Below are 24,785 nucleotides of genomic sequence, written 5' to 3' on the forward strand. Positions count from 1 at the left end.
ACCTTACGATCACCCTGAAAGTTCGTGTAAAGGACACTCGCACATCCGTGCTGAAATGTTGGTTGTTTGCAGATGTTTTGAGTGCCAACGTCAGGGGCGTAACTGGGGTAAAACATCTGGGGGGCACCTGGGGGTGCACACATTTTTTTCAAGGGGGCACTGAAAGTAAATGAACTGCGGCTTGCCGTCTTCGTTTTTTGTCTGACATGATAAAGGCCTACCTGCATGTATATCAAGGGCGGATCCAGAACCGATTTTTTTTTTCGGGGGGGGGGGAATAATTGGTCCCCCAAAAAAGTGGGCCAAAAAAAATTACGGCTTGGGGTTCGGGGCCCCGGGGAACTCGGGGGCACGGACTTCCGCGGGGGGGGGGGGGGGAGTAGTTACGCCACTGGCCAAGCAGCAAAGGCTGTCTTGGTACGAAGCAGAATTAGAGTAAAAAAAGGCTCAGACATATATTTTTAGAACAACAATGTGTTTTTGAAAACCGACTATGTATTATCCAAGATCTAACGTGTGTGAATGTACGTACGTGCCACTTATTCTAGCTCAGTGTGCGTGTGCAACCGGCCTTGACAGGCACGTTTAAGAGCAAAGGTTTCAAGGATCAAATTACTTCAATGAAATTTGACAATGGGTTGTTTGCATTTTCTGGCGTTCGTTTTTTATTGAAGCTGCATACGGTGTACACGTACATGTCGCTTATTGAATCTCCCATGGCAATTTAGATGTAGGACTATCTCACTCATAAGTTATTTCCATAATATTCACGTGATGGCGGTGTCACGTAACTGCGAGATGCGTTATGTATATATCATGTCCATGCCCACCCGGTACCCCTTCTAAAACCTTTGAGCAAGAAAGTCAACCACCGCGCACAACTGTTCCTTCACCAAAATAGTCCCCGGACTATGAGCGGGGCGGTGAGCAACAGTCTGGAGGGGCCGGACGGTGGAAGGCCCGGCTGGGTCGCGGTCCTCGCGTTCTGGACCAAAAACCTCATGGAGATCGGCATTACAAAAGGTCTCGGGATAATGCTGCCGATTTTGCAAATCCAACTGACCTCCCAAATGTGGATTATCGGCTGGATAGCGTCACTGACAACCGCAACAAGTGGATTCGTAGGTAACACTAACAGTATTTTTCTAAACTGCAATTTAATTCAACTGTGTGTATTATATTTATGGCGTTGCGAAGAAGCGCATGCATGGGTGTTGTACTGTATTAAAATTGACTGAGCGTTTTCATGCGTAAATCAATTACTCATCTGCATGACTGTAAGCCACTATTTAAATGTAATAATTGTTGGTTGTAATGCAACCCAGACTACATGTGAATATGATACTTTCAAAATATAATTATGATTTTAATTTTCTCCATGCATCGTTTTCAAATGGGTCCCTTCAGCAATACTATTTTCATTCTATTTCACAGTCATTATTTGAAAATTAAATACACATAAATGTTGAAATTGTGTGAACTGATATACGTGCGGAAAGTAAACTGCACGATCATTATTATTTCTTCGGTGGTCTGGTCACAACATAATTTACTATGATGACAAGTTGATTATATTACTCTTAATTTACTACAGACATCATCATTGTGCCCAAAACGCAATATAGCCGAACAGAATTTTCACTGTATGGTATCCTACTTCATTGTTATCTTACTTAATTGTTATCCAACTTCATTCGCATCTAGAAACAAGGATGTTCCATCCTTTGATCAACTCAAAATCAAATATTTTACGTCTCCACAGCTCCTTTCGGAGGATTAGTGAGCAGGCGCTTTGGGGCTGGTTACGTCATGATGACGTGTGGCGTGATGATGAGTGCAGCGGCCATTGCCGGATCGTTCGTCGAGAACTCTCTGCAACTGGCGTTGCTGTACACGTTACTGGCAGGTTGTATACAAAAACATTGAAAAACAACGATTTCAACTTCATTGAATTTCCACATGAAATGTATCGGTTTTCCCGATTAATTTAACACTCGTAGCAAACAGATTTTATCGCAGAGATACTCCAGCTTCTTTCCAGTCATCATTGAGCTTATAAATCTAATGTTAATTAAAATGTTAAATAATATTTCCATCGAATTTGTTTAACATAGGTTTTCCCGGCCAATTTCCTAAAATGTTCAATCACTTCTGAAAATCGGTCAATCATTTTCGTCTGAAATTGAGAATCGCTCTGAACACGCGTTTAATTTTCGTATTTTGTCTTGAAAATTCATGATCCTGCATACCCCATTTTCAATTTCGTCTTTGGTCGCTCATTTTCGCCTTACTTTTTCGTGAAAGACAATTCAATTTCGTCGTCTGCAATTGCTGAACGTGCGATAGATGAATCGATTCCGTCATTTTGCAATCAATGTTATATCAATTTTATTCAAATTCATCTCATAATTGTAGTCCATCTTCCGTATCTTTACGTTTTCATCTGTTCATTTCTACATATTTACTTTATTTTTTTGTGTCTGTAAGTCTCCTTGTGTAACGTAGGTCTTTAAACTTTAAATAAGCATTTTTCATGTAACAATTCTCATGCAAAATTATAATCTTTTTCAACTGAATATTTATTTAGTTCGTTGACAATTTTATGCGTTAACAACTGAAAGAAATAGGGTATACACTGTCAAATAAAATTGCGTATATCATTTCATGCAAGAAATAAGTAGGCCTATAATTAGTTATTATGAAAAGCAAACTGCATTCATATTTTCACATCTTCGAAAACAGTCATTCAAGTTCCTCTTCTTGTTCTTTGGATTGGTTGTTAAAACCTACAATTTATTGTCTTGCAATACACCATGCCAAATACGTCTGTGTATGGTATACCAGCGTGCGTATTGTCTGATGAATTTGATCGAACATTTCTTGAAATCGATTGAACAAAGACGAATTCAATCCTTACATTATGTACATAGTCATCAGGTGAGACGAATTCCATTGAAATTTGACATCGAATGGACAAATGTTGAAATTGATCAATTGGAATGACCAACGACAAACGCGTTCCAGTCTTTTGGAGACGAAATTGAAGTTAATCGTTTATGAATTGGAATGAATTCAGTTTCAAAATGTGCAGGAAAACCTATGTATAAAGCAATGTACATATATCGGGGTTACAATGAGACATTCGTATATGTGAGATATTAGTTTCTAGTTTTTTGGCAATTAACGTAGATCACGTATAGGGGACCCATGTCTTCACAACAGATGAGGAAAACTATACACATTGCCAAAACTTGTCTTTGATGTATACTTTTTATATTATATCTTTGAAGGTACTGCCATAGGTATATCTAATGTCGTTGCAAAGGAGGCTGTCGGACGCTGTTTTACCAAGAACTACGCCACAGCCAATGGCATCGCACGGACCGGCTACTCCGTGGGACTTATCGTCTTCGCGCCCCTGGTCCAGGTTTTCTTAGACACCTACGGCTGGAGAGGAACCATGTTACTAGTGGGAGCCATCACCATGCATTCTGTTGCGAGTGGCGCCGTTATGGTAGCGACGAGGCAGCCTGAGCTCGATCAGTCAAACGCATACCAAACGCTCCCCCAGACCGAACACACCAATTCGTCATCAGCACACGAGAGCACTCTTCGTTCTCACTGTGGTTCGCTGAGGAAGTTTGTCTTTAAGAACTTCGAGGTGGGACTACTTCTCAATGCGCGCTACTGGTTGGTGGCCGTCATATCTTGCTGCACGATCTACGCGTACCTCATGTGGATTGTGTATTTCGTGTCCCAGGCGCAGTCCAACGGGTTCACTTTGGAGGAGGCGGGGTCTTTCGTGACCATCGCGGGCATTGCGAACCTGTTTGGTAAAATCAGTCAGGGACTGATCACCGACCGCGGAGTGATGTCCTCGTGGACTCTGGTTGCCGTTTGCCTCGTTATGAGTTCCGTCTCGTACCTAGCCTCCTCTTTGCTGACTTCTTATTGGCCAATGATGACGTCAGCGGTGCTGATTTTGTTCAGTGACGGGGTCTTGTCCTGCCAGACGGATGTTCTCATCAAGCAGGTTCTTGGTGTCGAGCTATTGGCGGGTGCTTTTGGCTGGATCGCGCTAAAGGTGATGCTATTATTAGTCGCTTTGGGATTTCTGCCTGGTACGTATAAGCCTAATAAATGAGTGTCGTTTCCTTAGGGGCCATTCAGAATTTTCAATGTTTTAAAATTTCCAAATTGTGGGTGGGTGGGTCAAGCTAAATAATTGAAAATCGAAATTCATTTCCATGGAAAAAGATAAAAAAAAAAAAAAAGAAGATAGATCTTTTAACTTGCCTGAACTACGCGCAAGCGTTCCGATATTGCGATGCGTGTTTCTTTTCCAACTTTGTCCCCTGTATGTACTATCAGTGGCGTAGCCAGGAATTTTTCAGTGGGGGGGGGGGCGGGGGGGGGGGGGGGGGCTGGAACATTGTATGGGGGGCATCATGTAGATCAATGATAATTTTTTTAGAAACTCAAAATCTCAGTGGGGGAGGCGACTGGGGGGGGGGGGCTGTCGCCCCCCACGCCCCCCCCCCCCCCCGTGGCTACGCCACTGCAGGTCATACAGTTAAAGTTTATGTAAAGTTGTATGAAAAGTCAAAGAAAAGTAACTCCCATGATCTATTTGACACCAAGTTTGTGTTAACTTGCCGGCCTAACGCCCTAAAAAATTATCCAGACATTTTATGTTCGTCTGTCGGTCTTTTATATATGCTGTTATGTTAACTTTTAGGTACCTTCAATGGTACTATGTTTAATTAACCTGTTCATTTGTTTAATTTAACTAATAACGCACATATAGTTGCCAAATATGGCACTAACAAGTTTGAGGTCGGCAATTTCGTCTTTAAAAATCTGGGTACGTCGGGTTACCGTACACACAATTGTCCTGGAAACAACAGTACCAAAGTACAGAAAGTCGTACGCAAGAGCTCCCCAACAAGTATCGCTGACGCCATTATGATTCCAACATTTCTCACTGTGTCACACAGTGAAATAACTAAACAGCGTCGTTGTATTGTGAACACATAAAAGCATTCAAGTCGCGTTCCTGCACACTCTCTGCAAGTCGACATAGATATCCTTGAACCACTGCCCCTGCTTTGCATAACAAGTGCACATGAATGAACGATTCGACTTTTATTCAAGGAAATTTCTATGTACAGTCACCAGACTCTTTTCAGTAAAGTCCCCGTCAAAACGAAAGTAAACAATCCACGTGCATAACGCACGGCTACACCATCGTACAGTGGCAGGGACACCAAGTAACACAACAACTAATTTTTTTTTTAAATTGATAAATATTCCGATTGAATTTCGTCAAAATATACTTGTTGGTGAGGTATCACATATTCTAGCAAATTGATAAAAATGTACAATATTACAATATGCAATTTTGAGGGAAATGGGCAAAATACTCCATAAATAATTTCACTTGATCATATTCATAATACACAAACCGACAATTTTCAAAAGATAAATACCCCAATTTAAACAAATCGGGGAACATACTCTGAACCCTCACAGGTGATCAAAATATACATCAAATGAAAGCTGAATTAATCCTCTTTACCTTTTTGGAAATCTTTTTTAGGGGGGGGGGTTGACCTATGACTTTTAGGTGATTTTTCCCTCCAACGATGATCACCCCATCGCCATTTTGAAAAAAAAAACAGATTCCTTCCACTCCATATCAATATAGATTCCATTCAAATGTTTTGTTCAGAAATCCAAATTCAGGAACATGGACCCTTCACTTCTACAAATACAGACCCTCAAGTGCAGGGGCCAAAATTCTTTATTATTACAGATAAACTAGTATACAAATCGTAATTTGGCCGGATTAGGTCGCGCCTATTCGGGCTGCCTCTGTACTGCGATCGGGAAATCTCCAGCGTAATAAAGACTTGAAGAACCTTTATTTGATTTATTTGATTCAATTATTTTATTTTAAATCTTAAAATATAAAATAAAAGCTAAAAGTTGGACAGGCTGCCACGGATATGTAAAAGTAAAAAAAAAACAATTGTCATCAGACATTTATCCAAACCCCTGCCAATAAAACAGATTTAAAATTCCATTCATAAAAATTAAAGTACTATTGAAAAGTAAATTGTACAAATCATACGAGACGAGACATGACGAGACGAGACAAGATGGGGAGATGAGACAAGACTCAGCAAAAAAATCATAGAGTGAAACATTGGACAAGCCAGACAGATACAAAAATATAAAAACGAACTAATAAATAAATACTCTTACAACCCAACAAACAAACTAACAAACAAAACAAACAACCAGACTCAATAACGGGAATGAATGACAAACGGGCTAAAAAGATTATTACAAACAAAACAAAACAAAACCGAGAAACAAAAGCAATCCCATTCCCCAGAGAGAAAAATGCAAACCATAAAAACAAACAACCTAGTTGACATACATAGGTCTACACTCACATTAAATACACACACTAAAGAAACAACAAGAAAATACCCGGGAACAAAATGAAATAAGACACAATTTTACATTGACGATAAAATAAATATGACTGCAATAATTCCTCCCTCACTTTTGAAAGAAAAGATTCACAACCTTCCATAGTTAAAACTTTTTCTAATTTTAACACGGTGACTTCGGAGAACATCAATGAGGCAATTGAACACTTCTCTTATCTTGTAATCCATGTGTCTATCAGTTCTAAGTTTCAAGTGGTGAAACGTTAAAGGCTGTGCGACGGAGCTGCCCTGCAATTCATTCCTGAAATTATTGTTGCATTCCTTATTAGTTCATTAACTTTATATTAGAATCAACATTATTATCTATGATAACGAATTTGGCGGGAAACAGAGCTTTCACACAGTGACTTTACTGGTTTATTTAACTTCGTGGGGATTCCTCCAACGTCAGGCTTTTCCTTGGTTTCAACACCGGTGTCGGAGTCTCACAACACTAACTGGGGGAACCAAGTATGCCAAAGATTCTAGCTGAACCGAGTGGGCACGGTACGAGCTATCGCTTCGCAGAGACGGCCGGACTGAAGCGGGAGCGGACCGCTACAGTGACGGGGAAGCAACAGCTGGACGGGGCCAGCGAGTGTACCGGATCACACTATAGTTTGAGCCATGGTGTGCATGGTCAACCGGGGCCAGTGGCGTAGCCAGGAATTTTTCAGTGGGGGGGGGGGGGGGGGGAGCTGGGGGGCTGGAACATTTCATGGGGGGCGTCATATAGATCAATGATAATTTTTTTAGAAACTCAAAATCTCAGTGGGGGGGGGGCGCGACTGGGGGGGGGGGCGACAAGGTTTTATGGGGGGGGGTGACTTTCGCCCCCAACGCCCCCCCCCCAAAAAAAACAAGAAAACTGAAGGTCACCAGTGCAAAAGAGGAAGACCGACAACTTCACGCCGTCACTAAACTAGACACACATGTACATGGTGTTCAAGTACATGTACATGCAAGTGCATGTACATGCTCAGTTTTTTATTAATCAAAATTAGGGGTGGGTGGGTGGGTCAAATTAATTTGGAAAAAAGTCGAAATTTTAAAACATTGAAAATTCTGAATGGCCCCTAATACGCCACTTTCTTCACTACACGGAGTAGTCTAGTATGTAGTTTCAATATACAAGTAATTATTATTAGGAAGTTCTTTAATTCATGGCGTTACTTGTGTGGCATCACTGGCAATGTGCATCACACCATGCAATAGCATAAAAGATCAACAATGTCAAACCATTCTTCGAGACTTCGCGATTTCAATTTTACCTTCTGTCTCTGTTTTAAGGTTTGGTTTACGACCTGACCGGAAGTTACACAGCAGCCTTTCTACTGATAGGCAGCGTGCAGGCTGTACCACTGGTGCCTTTGCTGATGCTAAGATATTCTCAACGGTAGAACCTCGGAGAGTTTTTGCATTGGAGGGTTTCATAATTGACTTTGAGTCGATCGGAGTTGAAATAGAAGCATAAGGACATAATGTACATTGTATAAGTGTGTTTTGATCAATTATAGATTAGTTGCACGCAATCCTGGCTTTATGCCTTTTCCTGGCTTTATGCCTTTTGGTCTGTGTCTGGTGTTGTTGCGATTTCTATGGGTGTGGCAATCTTGCCATACCTCGTGTGAACAACATTCATCCGAGTATGATAATGCAGCATGGCAGTGGCGCACCCAGGATATGGCTTTGGGGGGGGGGGGGGGGAAGGGGGCCTCACAATTTTTTTTTCAAATTTTTTAGAGGTAAAATTTTTGTCAAAAAATTTAAACGTTGGTGGCGCCACTTACACCCCTATTATACTACTCGAAAATAGGCCACATTATCACCAAGGTCCAATCGTTGGCAACCTCGTCCTAGGGTGCCGAGCAGTACGCGCCCACCACTACCTGCTCTATTACCCTGGTATTGAATATTTGCATGTGCAAGAGTTTTGAACACGTATGCAAATGAGGAATAGTCTGGCGCCTACTTGGGGGGGGGGGGGGGGGAGACGGGGCCCTCACTCTTTCCGAAGCCATCGCCCCAAAATGGGGCACTGTTTTTTTGAAAATCCTGTATGCACAAAATTCATTCAAACGAAGATCCACAATTACGAGGGAAACATCTGCAGCCAGACGCCTAGCCAGCTGTTACCTTCATACTAATTATCTATTTGGTTACTAGTTTAATTAGCTTGATGTAGACCTACATGCATCAACACCACGGGGGAAAAATAATCACCAGTACTTGCTAAGCCCGCCCCTTATGGACCCCAAGTCAAATGAGGGCGCACTATACCGTGCTTCGACAGAGTTGACCGCTGCATTTAATTTCGTAATTATCCCAATAAATGTCTTAAGATAGTTGTCACAAAGTGATATTTGGTTTTTAATCGAAATGACTCTTTAAACTGACAAAACACTAATTTATTGTTAGGGGCCTACAATTTCTGAGTTCGGTTAAACTGAAGTGGTTTAGAGAAACCCAATTTATTTTCTTTGGGGCCGTCACACCTAACTACATGTATTTCTAGAATTAGTTATTGAACCATCAAAGAATGGGGCAGTCAACTCCAGTAGAGTTGCCATTGGTTAGTGTATTGGTACTTTGCATAAATTTAAGTGTTGAATATTCATTTTGCCAAGTGAATGAAATTATTGAATTCTTGGGCCTTAGTATGTAGCATTGCTGAAATGCTTTTCTAGGGGTTTATAAGCAAAACGAGTTTGGAATGGGGCAGATTTGGAGATGAGATTCCGAGGAGAGGACAGAGACCAGCCTCGATGATTTTGAGAAATAATTTGTGAGAAAATTTTGATACGGAGAAGCCAAAGGAGAGGGCTCAGCCAGCCTACGGCGTTAGTATATTTTAAGCTTGAGCTAGTAAGAGCCAAGCCGCTGAAACCTTGAACAAGCTAGGAATCACCCACATTCCTGAAGTTTATTGCATTATTTGTTTATTTTACAAACCTTAAAATGGATATTTGGCACATTTGTATGTAGAAAGAAGGACAATTTGAAATACTTTGCTGAGGTTTAATAATCAAATATTTGTGTTGTTCATATCAGTAAACTAAAAGGAAAATGTAATTATCGGATGAAAAAAGATTGTGTGGATCTGCAAAGACAATATTCATGTGATTAGTGCTGATTTATAACAGTTGTGGTTATTGAGACATTGGGAAATGTTATCATTGTAAACTATTTGTTGGCTAGAATCCACCTAGTAGGAGTATAATTTGGATTGTAATTTCAGAGCTTTTGGGGGTTGAGAATAGTGCAACCTTTGACCAGAGGACCAGAAGCGACAGGGCCGGACCGCAGCGGCGGACAAGTTACGGACCATCACAGGCGCTACTGATCATACCCCAAGATCCCAAGATCAAGATACACCGGGACGGACGCATCGAGTATTAATGATTGTATAAATTGTCGATAATTATTTTGGGGATTTTGAAGAAGAGACCAAACCTTTGCGTTGAAACGTTGAAATATAAATAAATTGTACATAATATAAATATAAGGAAAAGTGCGTCACACCCTTATTTTATTTCTGAATGCCATTGGTCAGTTAAATTATCAGGGGACTACTGAAGGTCCTGCGAAAGGAGCAGTGGAGAGGAAAATATTTTGAGAGTTGATCAAAGGATGGAACATCATCAACAAAACATCGAGAGGCAAAAAAACAAAAACAAACAAACAAACAAACAGGTATAGGACACAGTGAAAATTCTGTTTGGCTATGTACGTTTTGGGCACACTAATAAAGTCTGTAGTACATTGGAAAGTGCTATAATCAAATTGTCATCATATTAAATTAAGTTGTGACCAAACTCTATTGATTCAGCAACATTATAAAAGAATATTGATTCACCGATGAAATAATAATGATCGTACGAAGCCCGGAAAGGGACAGGGTGGAAATGTTTTTTGTAATTTGCAAATTCGTTCCCACGAGTTGCTAACTCGTTCCCACGAATTACTATTTCGTTCGCACGAATTACTAATTCGTTCCCACGAATTGCTAATTCGTTCGCATGAATTGCTAAATCGTTCGCACGAGTTGCTATCTTGTTCCCACGATTTTCAATTCGTGGGAACGAATTGCTGACTCGTGGATCCGGAAACGCATAGTAATTCGTGGGAACGAGTTGGTAATTCGTGGGAACGAATTAGCAATTCGTGCAAACGAATTAGCAATTCGTGCAAACGAATTAGCAATTCGTGCAAACGAATTAGCAATTCGTGCAAACGAGTTAGCAATTCGTGCGAACGAATTAGCAATTCGTGCGAACGAATTAGCAAATAATAATAACCAATTTAGTCATTTACCATTCAATCGAATTCGTCTCATGTAAATCAATTAGCCTAATTTGATTTCTGAATTACAAGGTTTGACGCAGACGAGACGAAATCAAATACTCTGGGACGAAAACGAGTGCAATGTTTTTTTTTGTCCAATTTTTGTGAAATTTCATGTTGAAATTTTGATACGCAAACGTGTGCAAATGAATCTGGAAATTTCACAAAAAATAGACATCTGAAAAAGGCAGCACTTTCTGATTAGCCTATAAAGAGGGTGCGTATGCTTGTAAAGCAAAAAAGGTACAAACTAAGCCTAAATGTGAAAATCAAAATTTGACAAAGTTTGACACGTTTTTGTACATGTGGAATTGTGGCCTATGTTTACGGAGGTAGTCCAGTAAATTGGCCACATTTATGGGGCTAGGCCTAGGCCTACTGAGCGCTAGTTGCAGGCCTATTCAGTGACATGTGTATCAATACATGCAGCCTCAATAGCGAATATCAGGAAATACTAACCACCTATTGTCGAATTACATTGAAATATCTTGGAAACCTCTGGTCAAAAACGTGCCGGAGTCACGTCACGGCCGGATGCACACACAAACAACTCTCACTGTAAGAGCCAGAGTACGGAAGCTTGAATTGCCTTCCGCGATACCGCGTTACCGTGATAATTTATCGCAGAAATCCGGAATTCAAAGAAAATCCATTCCTCGATACCGCGTTACCGTGATAATTTATCACTTTTTTCAAAACAAATACAGGCAAACTTACGGAAACACTCAACATTCTAGTAATCTATCGATGATGATCTACCACCGGGATATATAGATGAATGATTTGTGATGGGCATGGTGTGTTTTCATATATGGTTGCATCGGCAGACAAAGGCGTCGCCTGCACCGTCGCGCAAACGTGCGATGCGCTTGGCAGCAATAGGATCTTCTGGACGAAATTATATAGGGCCTACTGTTTAAGTTAGTACTGTACTTGCTAAGGCCAGATTAACAATACAATACATTCAATGATGAGGATGAGATTGCAAGTGATGATAATGCATTCCAGTCCTTGAAGGTTGGAGGGGGAGTCCTTGAAGGTTGGAGTGTCGCACCCAAGGGGCGGGGGGGGGGTTCGGGGGGATGAGCCCCCCCCCCAAAAAAAGTTGTCAATTTTTAATTTTTTTCTATTTGTATTATTTTTTTTTTAGTCCCACTATTCAACCTCGTCCCCAGCGCTTACTTTATTTCCAACCTCGTTTCCAATAGTAAGCCCTGGATAGGAAACCTTCTCCCTGTATCCTGATTCGATACCGCAATTTGCTAGTAATGGATTTTTACCGTGAAGTTGGTGTTGTTATTTCCAATGTGCATTACGTATTTTCACGACCATTGTTATTAAGACATCCACGCCTTATCAAAAATACTCCTTTCCTTTCAAGTTTGCTTTTATTAACCTGAAATGTAATACTGCAAATTGACAGGCCAGATGGTAACATTTTAACTTTAAAAGAAAAATGTGTTTTCATGACTTACGGTGCGACGAATTGATGTTGTTTTAAACCCCAGACACCGCATACAAAAACAAACGCTAATGTAACGCACGTGTAGGCGCCAGACTATTCCTCATTTGCATTCATTTGCATACGTGTTCAAAAATCTTGCACATGCAAATGATCCAATACCAGGGTGAGAGAGCAGGTATTCTTACATAAAAATATTCATAACTTAAAGGAAACATGCAGTGGAAATTTAGCTCATCTTGTTTTCATGCACATTACTATGTGTTGCAACACTACACACAAGATCTTAATGCTTGTTTTCATTGGAAGTGACAAGAAAGTGGTAGTTTTTAAATTATTAGTAAATCCTTTTATCAATATATAAGAGGGCGCTATTTTGCTTTTGTCACACAAGGTACTCCTTGCCAAAGGTGCGTTAGGCCACACAAAAAAGTCTCCGGTTTCTGGTATGGAGCTTGCCCCAAAAGTGGTGCGGCGACGCGGCTTTTTTTTTTTTTTTTACCTGTTTTTTTTTTTTTTTCTTGGTTTCAAATGTCGGCTGATGACTGCAAATGGTGCCCGACTAAACTTTGTGCAAATATATGGGAGTCCAGAGAGGCCACATAAATCTTATTCTCGATCATAACCCCATCTAAAAACACGTTAAGATTGTGCAGCAGCAGAATTCCAGTCAAACCAGTGAGTTTGGCGGTTTTGAAACATCATCTTGTATTGAAAAAAAAACTTTTTCATTTTGCCGACGCGCATGGCTACAGCGACGCGCGCGCATACCAGAAACCGGAGAATTTTTTTTTTTGGCCTTATGAACAGTACAAAAATTAGTCCTTCAAAATTACGCACACAAAAATTTTTTGAAGAAATATTTGCCACTTCGATTGTCCAAATAAGCTGTTTTACATGATAAACAATAAAAAGTGGAATTTACTCCAAGAAAATTAAGAAAACTTTGATATATATTTGTATACACAAAGCTATGGAGACACTACGGTTCTGCCTTGAATGACATCACGCTTTGACTCATGAATATGGAAACTGTCATTAGCATAAAACTTTGAAAATTTAAAATGTTGAAATTTCTCTCTTTTACTGCTACAAAGGAGGTGGAAACTTCATAGTTACATGGCAAGAAAGCTGTTTTAAATGTATTTAAGTCATATAAATCCTATTACATGTTCCCGTTAACTGGACATTGTTTCATAAAATAGTTGTCTACCCGACCACTCTGCGTTTGTAACAACAAACGCGAACCTCTAGTTATGTTTTCCCCCGTGATGTTGATGCATGTATGTCTACATCGAGCTAATTAAAACTAATAACCAAATAGATAATTAGTATGATTTAAAGGCTGTGAAGGTGACAGCTGGCTAGGCGTCTGGCTGCAGATGTTTCCCTCGTAATTGTGGATCTTCGTTTGAATGAATTTTGTGCATACAGGATTTTCAAAAAAACAGTGTCCCATTTTGGGGCGATGGCTTCGGAAAGAGTGAGGGCCCCGTCCCCCGCCCCCAAGTAGGCGCCAGACTATTCCTCATTTGCATACGTGTTCAAAAATCTTGCACATGCAAATGATCCAATACCAGGGTGAGAGAGCAGGTAGTGGTGGGCGCGTACTGCTCGACACCCTGGGGACGAGGTTGCCCACGATTGGACCTTGGTGATAATGTGGCCTATTTTCGAGTAGTATAATAGGGATGTAAGTGGCGCCACCAACGTCAAAATAGTCCGCCCCCAAAACAAAACCCCATTTTTTTTCAGCGGCCAAAAATTGTGGGCAGAATTTTTTGACAAAAATTTTACTTATAAAAAATGTAAAAAAAAAAAATTGTGAGCCCCCCCCCCCCCCACAAAGCCATATCCTGGGTGCGCCACTGCCATGCTGCATTATCATAATCGGATGAATGTTGTTCACACGAGGTATGGCAAGATTGCCACACCCATAGAAATCGCAACAACACCAGACACAGACCAAAAGGCATAAAGCCAGGAAAAGGCATAAAGCCAGGATTGTGTGCAACTAATCTTTAATTGATCAAAACACACTTGTTCAATGTACATTATGTCCTTATGCTTCTGTTTCAACTCCGATCGACTCGCAGTCAATTATGAAACCCTCCAATGCAAAAAAAACTCTCAGAGGTTCTACCGTTGAGAATATCTTAGCATCAGCAAAGGCACCAGTGGTACAGCCTGCACGCTGCCTATCAGTAGAAAGGCTGCTGTGTAACTTCCGGTCAAGTCGTAAACCAAACCTTAAAACAGAGACATAAGGTAAAATTGAAATCGCGAAGTCTCGTAGAATGGTTTGACATTGTTGATCTTTTATGCTATTGCATGGTGTGATGCACATTGCCAGTGATGCCACACAAGTAACACCATGAATTAAAGTACTTCCTAATAATTATTACTTGTATGTTGAAACTACATACTAGACTACTCCATGCAGTGAAGAAAGTGGCGTAAGGAAACGACATTCATTTATAAGGCTTATACGTACCAGGCAGAAATCCCAAAGCGACTAATAATAACGTCACCTTTAGCGCGATCCAGCCAAAAGCACCCGCCAATAGCTCGACACCAAGAACCTGCTTGACGAGAACATCCGTCTGGCAGGACAAGACCCCGTCACTGAACAAAATCAGCACCGCTGACGTCATCATTGGCCAATAAGAAGTCAGCAAAGAGGAGGCAAGGTACGAGACGGAACTCATAACGATGCAAACGGCAACCAGAGTCCACGAGGACATCACTCCGCGGTCGGTGATCAGTCCCTGACTGATTTTACCAAACAGGTTCGCAATGCCCGCGATGGTCACGAAAGACCCCGCCTCCTCCAAAGTGAACCCGTTGGACTGCGCCTGGGACACGAAATACACAATCCACATGAGGTACGCGTAGATCGTGCAGCAAGATATGACGGCCACCAACCAGAAGCGCGCATTGAGAAGTAGTCCCGCCTCGAAGTTCTTAGAGACGAACTTCCTCAACGAACTACGGTGAGAACGGAGAGTGCTCTCATGTGCTGATGACGAATTGGTGCGTTCGGTCTGGGGGAGCGTTTGGTATGCGTTTGACTGATCCAGCTCAGGCTGCCTCGTTGCTACCATAACGGCGCCACTCGCAACAAAATGCATGGTGATGGCTCCCACTAGTAACATGGTTCCTCTCCAGCCGTAGGTGTTTAAGAAAAGCTGGACCAGGGGCGCGAAGACGATCAGTCCCACGGAGTAGCCGGTCCGTGCGATGCCATTGGCTGTGGCGTAGTTCTTGGTAAAACAGCGTCCGACAGCCTCCTTTGCAACGACACTTGATATACCTGTTGCAGTACCTTCAAAGATATAATATAAACAGTATACATCAAAGACAAATTTTGGCAATGTGTATAGTTTTCATCATCTGTTGTGTAGACATGGGTCCCCTATTTGATCTACATTGCCAAAAACTAGAAACTAATATCTCACATATATTAATGTCTCATTGTAACCCCGATATATACATTGCTTTATACATAGGTTTTCCTGCACATGTTGAAACTTAATTCATTCCAATTCATAAACGGTTAACTTCAATTTCGTCTCCAGAAGACTGGAACGCGTTTGTCGTTGGTCATTCCAATTGATCAATTTGAACATTTATCCATTCGATGTCGACAAATTTCAATGGAATTCGTCTCACCTGATGACCATGCACATAATGTAAGGATAGAATTCGTCTTTGTTCAATCGATTTCAAGAACTGTTCGATCAAATTCATCAGACAATGCGCACGCTGGTATACCATACACAGACGTATTTGGCATGGTGTATTGCAAGACAATAAATTGTAGGTTTAACAACCAATCCAAAGAACAAGAAGAAGAACTGAATGACTGTTTTCAAAGATGTGAAAATATGAATGCAGTTTGCTTTTCATAATAAATAATTACAGGCCTACTTATTTCTTGCATAAAATGGTAAATACGCAATTTTATTTGACTGTGTATACCCTATTTCTTTCAGTTGTTGACGCTTAAAATTGTCAAAGAACTAAATAAATATTGAAAAAGATTATAATTTTGCATAATAATTGTTACATGACAAATGCTTATTGAAGGTTTAAAGACCTACGTTACACAAGGAGACTAAACAGACACAAAAATAAAGTAAATATGTAGAAATGAACAGATGAAAACGTAAAAAATATGGAAGATGGCCTACAATTATGAGGTGAGTTTGAATGAAATTTATATAACATTGATTGCAAAATGACAGAACCGATTCATCTATCGCACGTTCAGCAATTGCAGACGACGAAATTTAATTGTCTTTCACGAAAAAGTATGGCAAAAATGAGCGACCAAAGACGAAATTGAAAATGGGGTATGCAGGATCATGAATTTTCAAGACGAAAAACGAAAATTAAACGCGTGTTCAGAGCGAGTCTCAATTTCAGACGAAAATGATTGACCGATTATTAGAAGTGATTGAACATTTTAGGAAATTAGCCGTGAAAACCTATATTGAAGGGAAAATACAGCATTTGCAAACATCAAAAAATAAAACTACCAAATCATTTTGAAATACCTTGCTGGACTAATAGTGAATGACAGTGTAAAGCATCCTGTAAAATCATGGCACCTGGTATACTTTCATTTTCAAGAAAAGTGGTATTTTTATATCAATTTCCAACGCTGATCGGCCGATCAGCGTTGGAAAAAACTGGGTTTTTTTTCAAATACTGGCCCCAATTGACCATCGCACTTGTTTGCAATCGATTACAAACCTATGAACGGGTACGAGCCAGCTAGACTTGTTCCCTGACCTTACAATTACCCAATATATGTAAACTGCTCTGTTTCTTCTTATATGGAGTCAGGGAACCAGACTACAGGAAAATGATTGTTTTTCTTGGTTTTTATAGCATTTTCGAACCCAAAACCTCAAAAAAGTAACTATATTTGCTATATATTTGCAACCCCTTAATTCCATCCATTTCTGAAAAATAACAGTAAAAGCAAATGATGTATATTCCCTTTAAACAAATTCGATGGAAATATTATTTAACATTTTAATTAACTGATTAGATTGATAAGCTCATTGATGACTGGAAAGAAGCTGGAGTATCTCTGGGATAGAATCTGTTTGCTACGAGTGTTAAATTAATTGGGAAAACCGATACATTTCATGTGGAAATTCAATGAAGTTGAAATCATTGTTTTTCAATGTTTTTGAATACAACCTGCCAGTAACGTGTACAACAACGCCAGTTGCAGAGAGTTCTCGACGAACGATCCGGCAATGGCCGCTGCACTCATCATCGCGCCACACGTCATCATGACGTAACCAGCCCCAAAGCGCCTGCTCACTAATCCTCCGAAAGGAGCTGTGGAGACGTAAAATATTTGATTTTGAGTTGATCAAAGGATGGAACATCCTTGTTTCTAGATGCGAATGAAGTTGGATAACAATTAAGTAGGATAACAATTAAGTAGGATACCATACAGTGAACATTCTGTTAGGCTATATTGCGTTTTGGGCACAATGATGATGTCTGTAGTAAATTAAGAGTAATATAATCAACTTATCATAATAGTAAAATATGTTGTGACCAGACCACCGAAAAAATAATAATGATCGTGCAGTTTACTCTCCGCACGTATATCAGTTCACACAATTTCAAAATTTATGTGTATTTAATTTAAAATGACGACTGTGAAATAGAATGAAAATGGTATTGCTGAAGGGACCCATTTGAAACCGATGCATGGAGAAAATTAAAATCATAATTATGTTTTTAAAGTATCATAGTCACATGTAGTCTGGGTTGCATTACAACCAACAATTATTACATTTAAATAGTGGCTTACAGTCATGCAGATGAGTAATTGATATACGCATGAAAACGCTCAGTCAATTTTAATACAGTACAACAGCCATGCATGCGCTCCTTCGCAACGCCATAAATATAATACACACAGTTGAATTAAATTGCAGTTTAGAAAAATACTGTCGGTGTTACCTACTAATCCACAGGTGGCTGAACAATTTTACTTGGAGCATTCTTGGATGCTTGGAGCAAGGATAGCGATCATGGTTGGCATTGGTTAGGAAAATATAATCAAGATCGAGACGACTTTGACGTGAAATTATATGAACCTTGGGATTCCTTTACGCGTGCTCGTCTGAACACTTTAACTGGCCAACGAAATGCTATTAATGGGTGAGTAAAAAAGAAAGTGGAGGCAAACCCCAAAAAATAAATTTCATATTTAAAACAGTATGTAGTACCAAAATAATAATGACTGGAAAGCCAATTTCATAAGCTATTGTTAGATGAAAAAATACTGAATTTGCTCAATCCGTTCAGAGAATATCAACATTTTAACGCAATGACCCTAAAACCTGTTTCATCACACACACAAAAAGACAATTTATTGTGTATTCTGACTGTTTGGAACAACAAAGAAATTGACTCAGAACACTTTTTCCAACAACTGCCAACAACTGTAGTATACAATGTCTTTATTTACAACCCTGGTTAGGCAAACAATACGATTTATAAAATCTTTTTTTCTTGTTTTTAAGATGGGTCTGTAAAAGACTTTGTTTCTGAATATGTTTAACTTTTAAATTTGGGGGGGGGGTGTCAAAATGAGCTTTATATTGTCAACAGAAATGTGCACCCTTATTGGTAGTGCGAATCAATATAGGCCCCCTAACTTTAAAAATCCGCCCCCTAATTTTTGGAGGGCGAATCAAAGTAATTACTCCTAAGTTTAATTGTCATCAGAAATCCGCCACCTTATCTGGGACGGTGAATTTAACCTCTAAGTTGTCCACAGAAATCCGCACCTTATTATTGAGAGGGTGAATCAAAGAGTGCTCTAAATTGCCAACAGAAATCGACCCTAATATTGAGGGGGCGAATCAAAGTCAGCTCTCAACGTTAATTTGAAATCCGTCCCTTTGTTGAGAGGGCGAATCAAAGTAATTAAGCTCTAAATTGTCAACATGTTAAATCCGCCCCTTATGAAGAGCGCCGATTAAAATAAGCTTTAAATTGTCAACAGAATTTCTCCCCTTATAGTGGGAAGGTGAATCAAAGCATTGAGCTATGATCAAAGTAAGCTCTAATTTACTTTTCAACGGAAATCCGATGCCTGAATCACTCTGGAAATATGCAACACTTAACAGGGTTTATGTTCAAATAAAATCTGGACAAATATCCAATAGTTTGGTGATATGTCATCCTTTTTACAGAGTGTTTTGAATATTCAGAAGTAGGTGTACTCAAAACAATTTTTGTACTCATTTTTGTAAGTAATCGCCACTCAATTCAGTCAACGAAAAACTACAACCCATACAAGTCAGTTCATTATCTCTTGGTTGGTTGATTGAACATTCATACAATTTCTTTTCCGCAGTACAAAACAATAGTCTTCGCCAAAAAAAAAACGACAGCTTCTGAAATGGCACTTGGGCCACTAGGCCGACTTCCATAAAAAAAAAAACTCTGGCCAATGGTTTTTACTGACCATGTTGTTTTCCATAATCGTCCGTATGGGCATAGCCTAATGCTTCTTCTGGAAGGATGGTCTAAGTTTCTGAATAATAACAGTCAAGTTTCAAGCCCCCGGGAATGGGGGTGCTGTGGATGCTGCAGCACCCCCAACTTTTTGGATTGGGGTGCTGGAATATGCTTCAGCACCCCCTTCTCCTAGGCAAAAATGTGTTCCAGCCAGCAGTGTTCTACGCGACGATGAAATTGCGCCGCTACGCTATACATTATGCTTGCTCTACAAATATCTCCTTCGTTTTGTTCGTTTCTAGTTTTGCCGCGGCTAAGCGCGGCGCTTCGAAAGTCTAGCACAACACTGTAAAATATTAAGAGGAGGTATTTTCTAAATCTTCAGGCAGTGCAGAATCGATATTTCTTCTCAAGGTATCCAAAAATATGACATGTCTATGATATTTCCGCCATGATGGAAGCTTTGACCCAGAAGCAATAACCTCGGCCATGACGATGGTGGCAAAGTTGTTTATGCTTGCCAGGATTTTTTTCATTCGATCTTTTAATAGGGGCAAATGTTCATACCTTTCCCCTGAAGGTTTTTCTTTTCATTTAAAAGTTTCATTGACGTTGCTAGCATTTTGTACTCAAGATTAACAAATAGCAAGGTTCACCGTGACACAACCCCAACCTAAAAGGAGTGGGACGGGCTTTTATTGAAACTATAGTCATGCTACAATTCCAGTGTAGTTTCGTTATAATAAAAAAGCTATTCATGTTTTACCTCTGCAAGTTTTTTTCTCATAAAATCTCAGTAGACCGATAAATCCATGCCATAAAAAAGCTATTTATCATCCTCTGCAACTTTTTCCTCATAAAATATCAGTAGACCGATAAATCCTTGCCTAGCCCCAAACTTGCTATCTACCGAGCATAAACATAAAGATGCATTTGGTCTTTTAGTCTTTTATATTTGCCATTTTCTGTAACAAACAAATAACACTGCATACATCGAGAGCTACATTGTTTGGTGAGATAGAACTAAAGCAGCCCCTGGCCCTGTGGCCCCACGCCGTATAAAACAAAACATACACGAAGGAATTTACTAAATGTAAGAAAGCAGCCTTGCAACAATAATATTTACATGCGATGTCATGCATAACGATACAATGCAACAGTATATTCTAAACAAAATAATGAATAAATTGTCTTCATAATCTCAAAAAACTTTTGCTAACAAAGTCAAATGAAAGTTGACAGGAATCGCCCCCAGATTGCACGACAGAGCATATATATTCCAAATTATGCCACGACGTAAGGGCTTTGCGCTCCGCTTTCGCATTAATTTTATCCGTCCTTTATTCCAGCACCCCATGGCAAAAGTTTGTTCCAGCGGCAGTGCAAGTTTGTCACAAGTTTAATCATGCGGGGTCTGAACTGATTGCTTGCTTTACCTAGATTGGGTATACTAGACCCATGTGTGTACCGTGCTTTTTCATTTTTGTACAGTATTTGTATTTCACACTTTTAATGTTCATTGGCATATCAGTACCTCAATAAATCACATTATAGGAAGTTGTCAATAAATGCATTGAGTGTGTGATTCAGTGCGAAATACAAGAGAATCTACGACAGCAGCTGAAATGAACTTTTCGTGTCATTATTTTTTAATGTTGCTTATAAATTTTGTTGTATCCATTTGTTTTAAGGAAATTGTATACCTAACGTGACAATGATACATCAAATCCCAGTCGTCAGTTGTGTACGAAGTATATAACGCAGAGCTAGCATGCTGTTGAACCTTCAAGTTTAGATGAACATCTTAATAATTGCTTCACACGGGCATAATGCTGACCACGGGGGTGTAAAGGGTCTGTGTGCGGCGTATTGTGTTGCGTAACTAATAATAACCACTCCTGAAGTGGCAATAATGTCGGTTAGTCCTGGGCTCCACCCAGTGTAACGGATACCTACTTAATCTCAGATAAGAGCGCAGAGGCGCTAATTACCACCAAAATGCATTAGCTAGATTGGGCTCGGTTCTGTAATGACCTCAATTTCGTCTTGAAAATTCATGATCCTGCTTACATCATTTTCAATTTCGTCTTTGGTCGCTCATTTTCGCCATACTTTTTTCGTGAAAGACAATTCAATTTCGTTGTCTGCAATTGCTGAACGTGCGATAGATGAATCGATTCCGTCATTTTGCAATCAATGTTATATAAATTTCATTCAAATTCATCTCATAATTGTAGGCCATCTTCCGTATTTTTACGTTTTCATCTGTTCATTTCTACATATTTACTTTTTTTGTGTCTGTTAGTCTCCGTGTAACGTTGGTCTTTAAACCTTAAATAAGCATTTTTCATGTAACAATTACTATGCAAAATTGTAATCTTTTTCAATATTTATTTAGTTCGTTGACAATTTTATGCGTCAACAACTGAAAGAAATAGGGTATACACAGGCAAATGAAATTGCGTATATTTTCCATTTCACGCAAGAAATAAGTAGGCCTATAATTAGTTATTATGAAAAGCAAACTGCATTCATATTTTCACATCTTCGAAAACAGTCATTCAGTTCTTCTTCTTGTTCTTTGGATTGGTTGTTAAACCTACAATTTATTGTCTTGCAATACACCATGCCAAATACGTCTGTGTATGGTATACCAGCGTGCGCATTGTCTGATGAATTTGATCGAACATTTCTTGAAATCGATTGAACAAAGACGAATTCAATCCTTACATTATGTACATGGTCATCAGGTGAGACGAATTTCATTGAAATTTGACGACATCAAATGGACAAATGTTGAAATTGATCAATTGGAATGACCAACGACAAACGCGTTCCAGTCTTCTGGAGACGAAATTGAAGTTAACCGTTTATGAATTGGAATGAATTAAGTTTCAAAATGTGCAGGAAAACCTATGTATACTGATGTACATATATCAGGGTTACAATGAGACATTTGTGTATGTGTGATATTAGTTTCTAGTTTTTGGCAATTAACGTAGATCAAGTAGGGGACCCATGTCTTTACAACAGATGAGGAAAACTATACACATTGCCAAAACTTGACTTTGATGTATACTTTTTATATTATATCTTTGAAGGTACTGCCAAAGGCATATCTAATGTCGTTGCAAAGGAGGCTGTCGGACGCTGTTTTACCAAGAACTACGCCACAGCAAGTGGCATTGCACGGACCGGCTACTCCGTGGGACTGATCGTCTTCGCGCCCCTGGTCCAGCTTTTCTTAGACACCTACGGCTGGAGAGGAACCATGTTACTAGTGGGAGCCATCACCATGCATTCTGTTGCGAGTGGCGCCGTTATGGTAGCAACGATGCAGCCTGAGCTCGATCAGTCAAACGCATACCAAACGCTCCCCCAGACCGAACACACTAATTCGTCATCAGCACATGAGAGCACTCTCCGTTCTCACTGTGGTTCGCTGTGGAAGTTCGTCTCTAAGAACTTCGAGGTGGGACTACTTCTCAATTCGCGCTACTGGTTGGTGGCCGTCATATCTTGCTGCACGACCTACGCGTACCTCATGTGGATTGTGTATTTCGTGTCCCAGGCGCAGTCCAACGGGTTCACTTTGGAGGAGGCGGGGTCTTTCGTGACCATCGCGGGCATTGCGAACCTGTTTGGTACAATCAGTCAGGGACTGATCACCGACCGCGGAGTGATGTCCTCGTGGACTCTGGTTGCCGTTTGCCTCGTTATGAGTTCCGTCTCGTACCTTGCCTCCTCTTTGCTGACTTCTTATTGGGCAATGATGACGTCAGCGGTGCTGATTTTGTTCAGTGACGGGGTCTTGTCCTGCCAGACGGATGTTCTCGTCAAGCAGGTTCTTGGTGTCGAGCTATTGGCGGGTGCTTTTGGCTGGATCGGGCTAAAGGTGACGCTATTATTAGTCGCTTTGGGATTTCTGCCTGGTACGTATAAGCCTAATAAATGAGTGTCGTTTCCTTACGCCACTTTCTTCACTGCATGGAGTAGTCTAGTATGTAGTTTCAACATACAAGTAATAATTATTAGGAAGTACTTTAATTCATGGTGTTACTTGTGTGGCATCACTGGCAATGTGCATCACACCATGCAATAGCATAAAAGATCAACAATGTCAAACCATTCTACGAAACTTCCCGATTTCAATTTTACCTTCTAGTCTGTTTTAAGGTTTGGTTTACGACTTGACCGGAAGTTACACAGCAGCCTTTCTACTGATAGGCAGCGTGCAGGCTGTACCACTGGTGCCTTTGCTGATGCTAAGATATTCTCAACGGTAGAACCTCGGAGAGTTTCTTGCATTGGAGGGTTTCATAATTGACTGTGAGTCGATCGGAGTTGAAACAGAAGCATAAGGACATAATGTACATTGAACAAGTGTGTTTTGATCAATTAAAGATTAGTTGCACGCAATCCTGGCTTTATGCCTTTTCCTGGCTTTATGCCTTTTTCTGGCTTTATGCCTTTTGGTTTGTGTCTGGTGTTGTTGCGATTTCTATGGGTGTGGCAATCTTGCCATACCTCGTGTGAACAACATTCATCCGATTATGATAATGCAGAATGGCAGTGGCGCACCCAGGATATATGGCTTGGGGGGGGGGGCTCACATTTTTTGTTCAAAATTTTTAGAAGTTAAATTTTTGTCAAAAAATTGTGCCCACAATTTTTGGCCGCAGAAAAAAAATTGGGGTTTTGTTTTGGGGGCGGACTATTTTGACGTTGGTGGCGCCACTTACACCCCTATTATACTACTCGAAAATAGGTCACATTATCACCAAGGTCCAATCGTGGGCAATCTCGCCCCCAGGGTGTTGAGCAGTACGTGCCCACCACTACCTGCTCTCTCACCCTGGTATTGGATCATTTGCATGTGCAAGATTTTTGAACACGTATGCAAATGAGGAATAGTCTGGCGCCTACACGTGCGTTACATTAGCGTTTGTTTTTGTATGCGGTTTCGGGGGTTAAAA

The 24,785-nt window shown here is 40.2% G+C and overlaps 1 protein-coding gene across 2 annotated transcripts; it reads left to right on the forward strand.

Moving 5' to 3' along the window:
* Positions 1-679: 679 nt before the first annotated feature.
* LOC119734026 (monocarboxylate transporter 12-like) lies at positions 680-24,227 on the forward strand. Of its 2 annotated transcripts, none has more exons than XM_038207403.1 (4): positions 680-1,125; positions 1,763-1,906; positions 22,911-23,741; positions 23,986-24,227. In XM_038207403.1, exons 1-4 carry the CDS (start codon positions 912-914, stop codon positions 24,093-24,095), a joined length of 1,299 nt encoding a protein of 432 aa, XP_038063331.1. In that variant the 5' UTR covers positions 680-911; the 3' UTR covers positions 24,096-24,227. The 2 variants fall into 2 exon arrangements, with proteins under 2 accessions (XP_038063331.1, XP_038063332.1); XM_038207404.1 differs by lacking the exons at positions 22,911-23,741; positions 23,986-24,227 and adding exons at positions 3,291-4,121; positions 7,791-8,197.
* The last annotated feature ends 558 nt before the right edge of the window (positions 24,228-24,785 follow it).

The sequence above is a fragment of the Patiria miniata genome, unplaced genomic scaffold, assembly GCF_015706575.1.
Source record: "Patiria miniata isolate m_02_andy unplaced genomic scaffold, ASM1570657v1 HiC_scaffold_26, whole genome shotgun sequence".
Classification (NCBI taxonomy): Eukaryota; Metazoa; Echinodermata; class Asteroidea; order Valvatida; family Asterinidae; genus Patiria; species Patiria miniata.

Coding starts and splice junctions, on each gene's coding strand:
- LOC119734026 (XM_038207403.1), top strand. CDS start 912: ATGAGCGGGGCGGTGAGCAACAGTCTGGAGGGGCCGGACGGTGGAAGG. Junction 1,126..1,762: donor CGCAACAAGTGGATTCGTAG/GTAACACTAACA, acceptor ACGTCTCCACAG/CTCCTTTCGGAGGATTAGTG. Junction 23,742..23,985: donor CGCTTTGGGATTTCTGCCTG/GTACGTATAAGC, acceptor GTCTGTTTTAAG/GTTTGGTTTACGACTTGACC.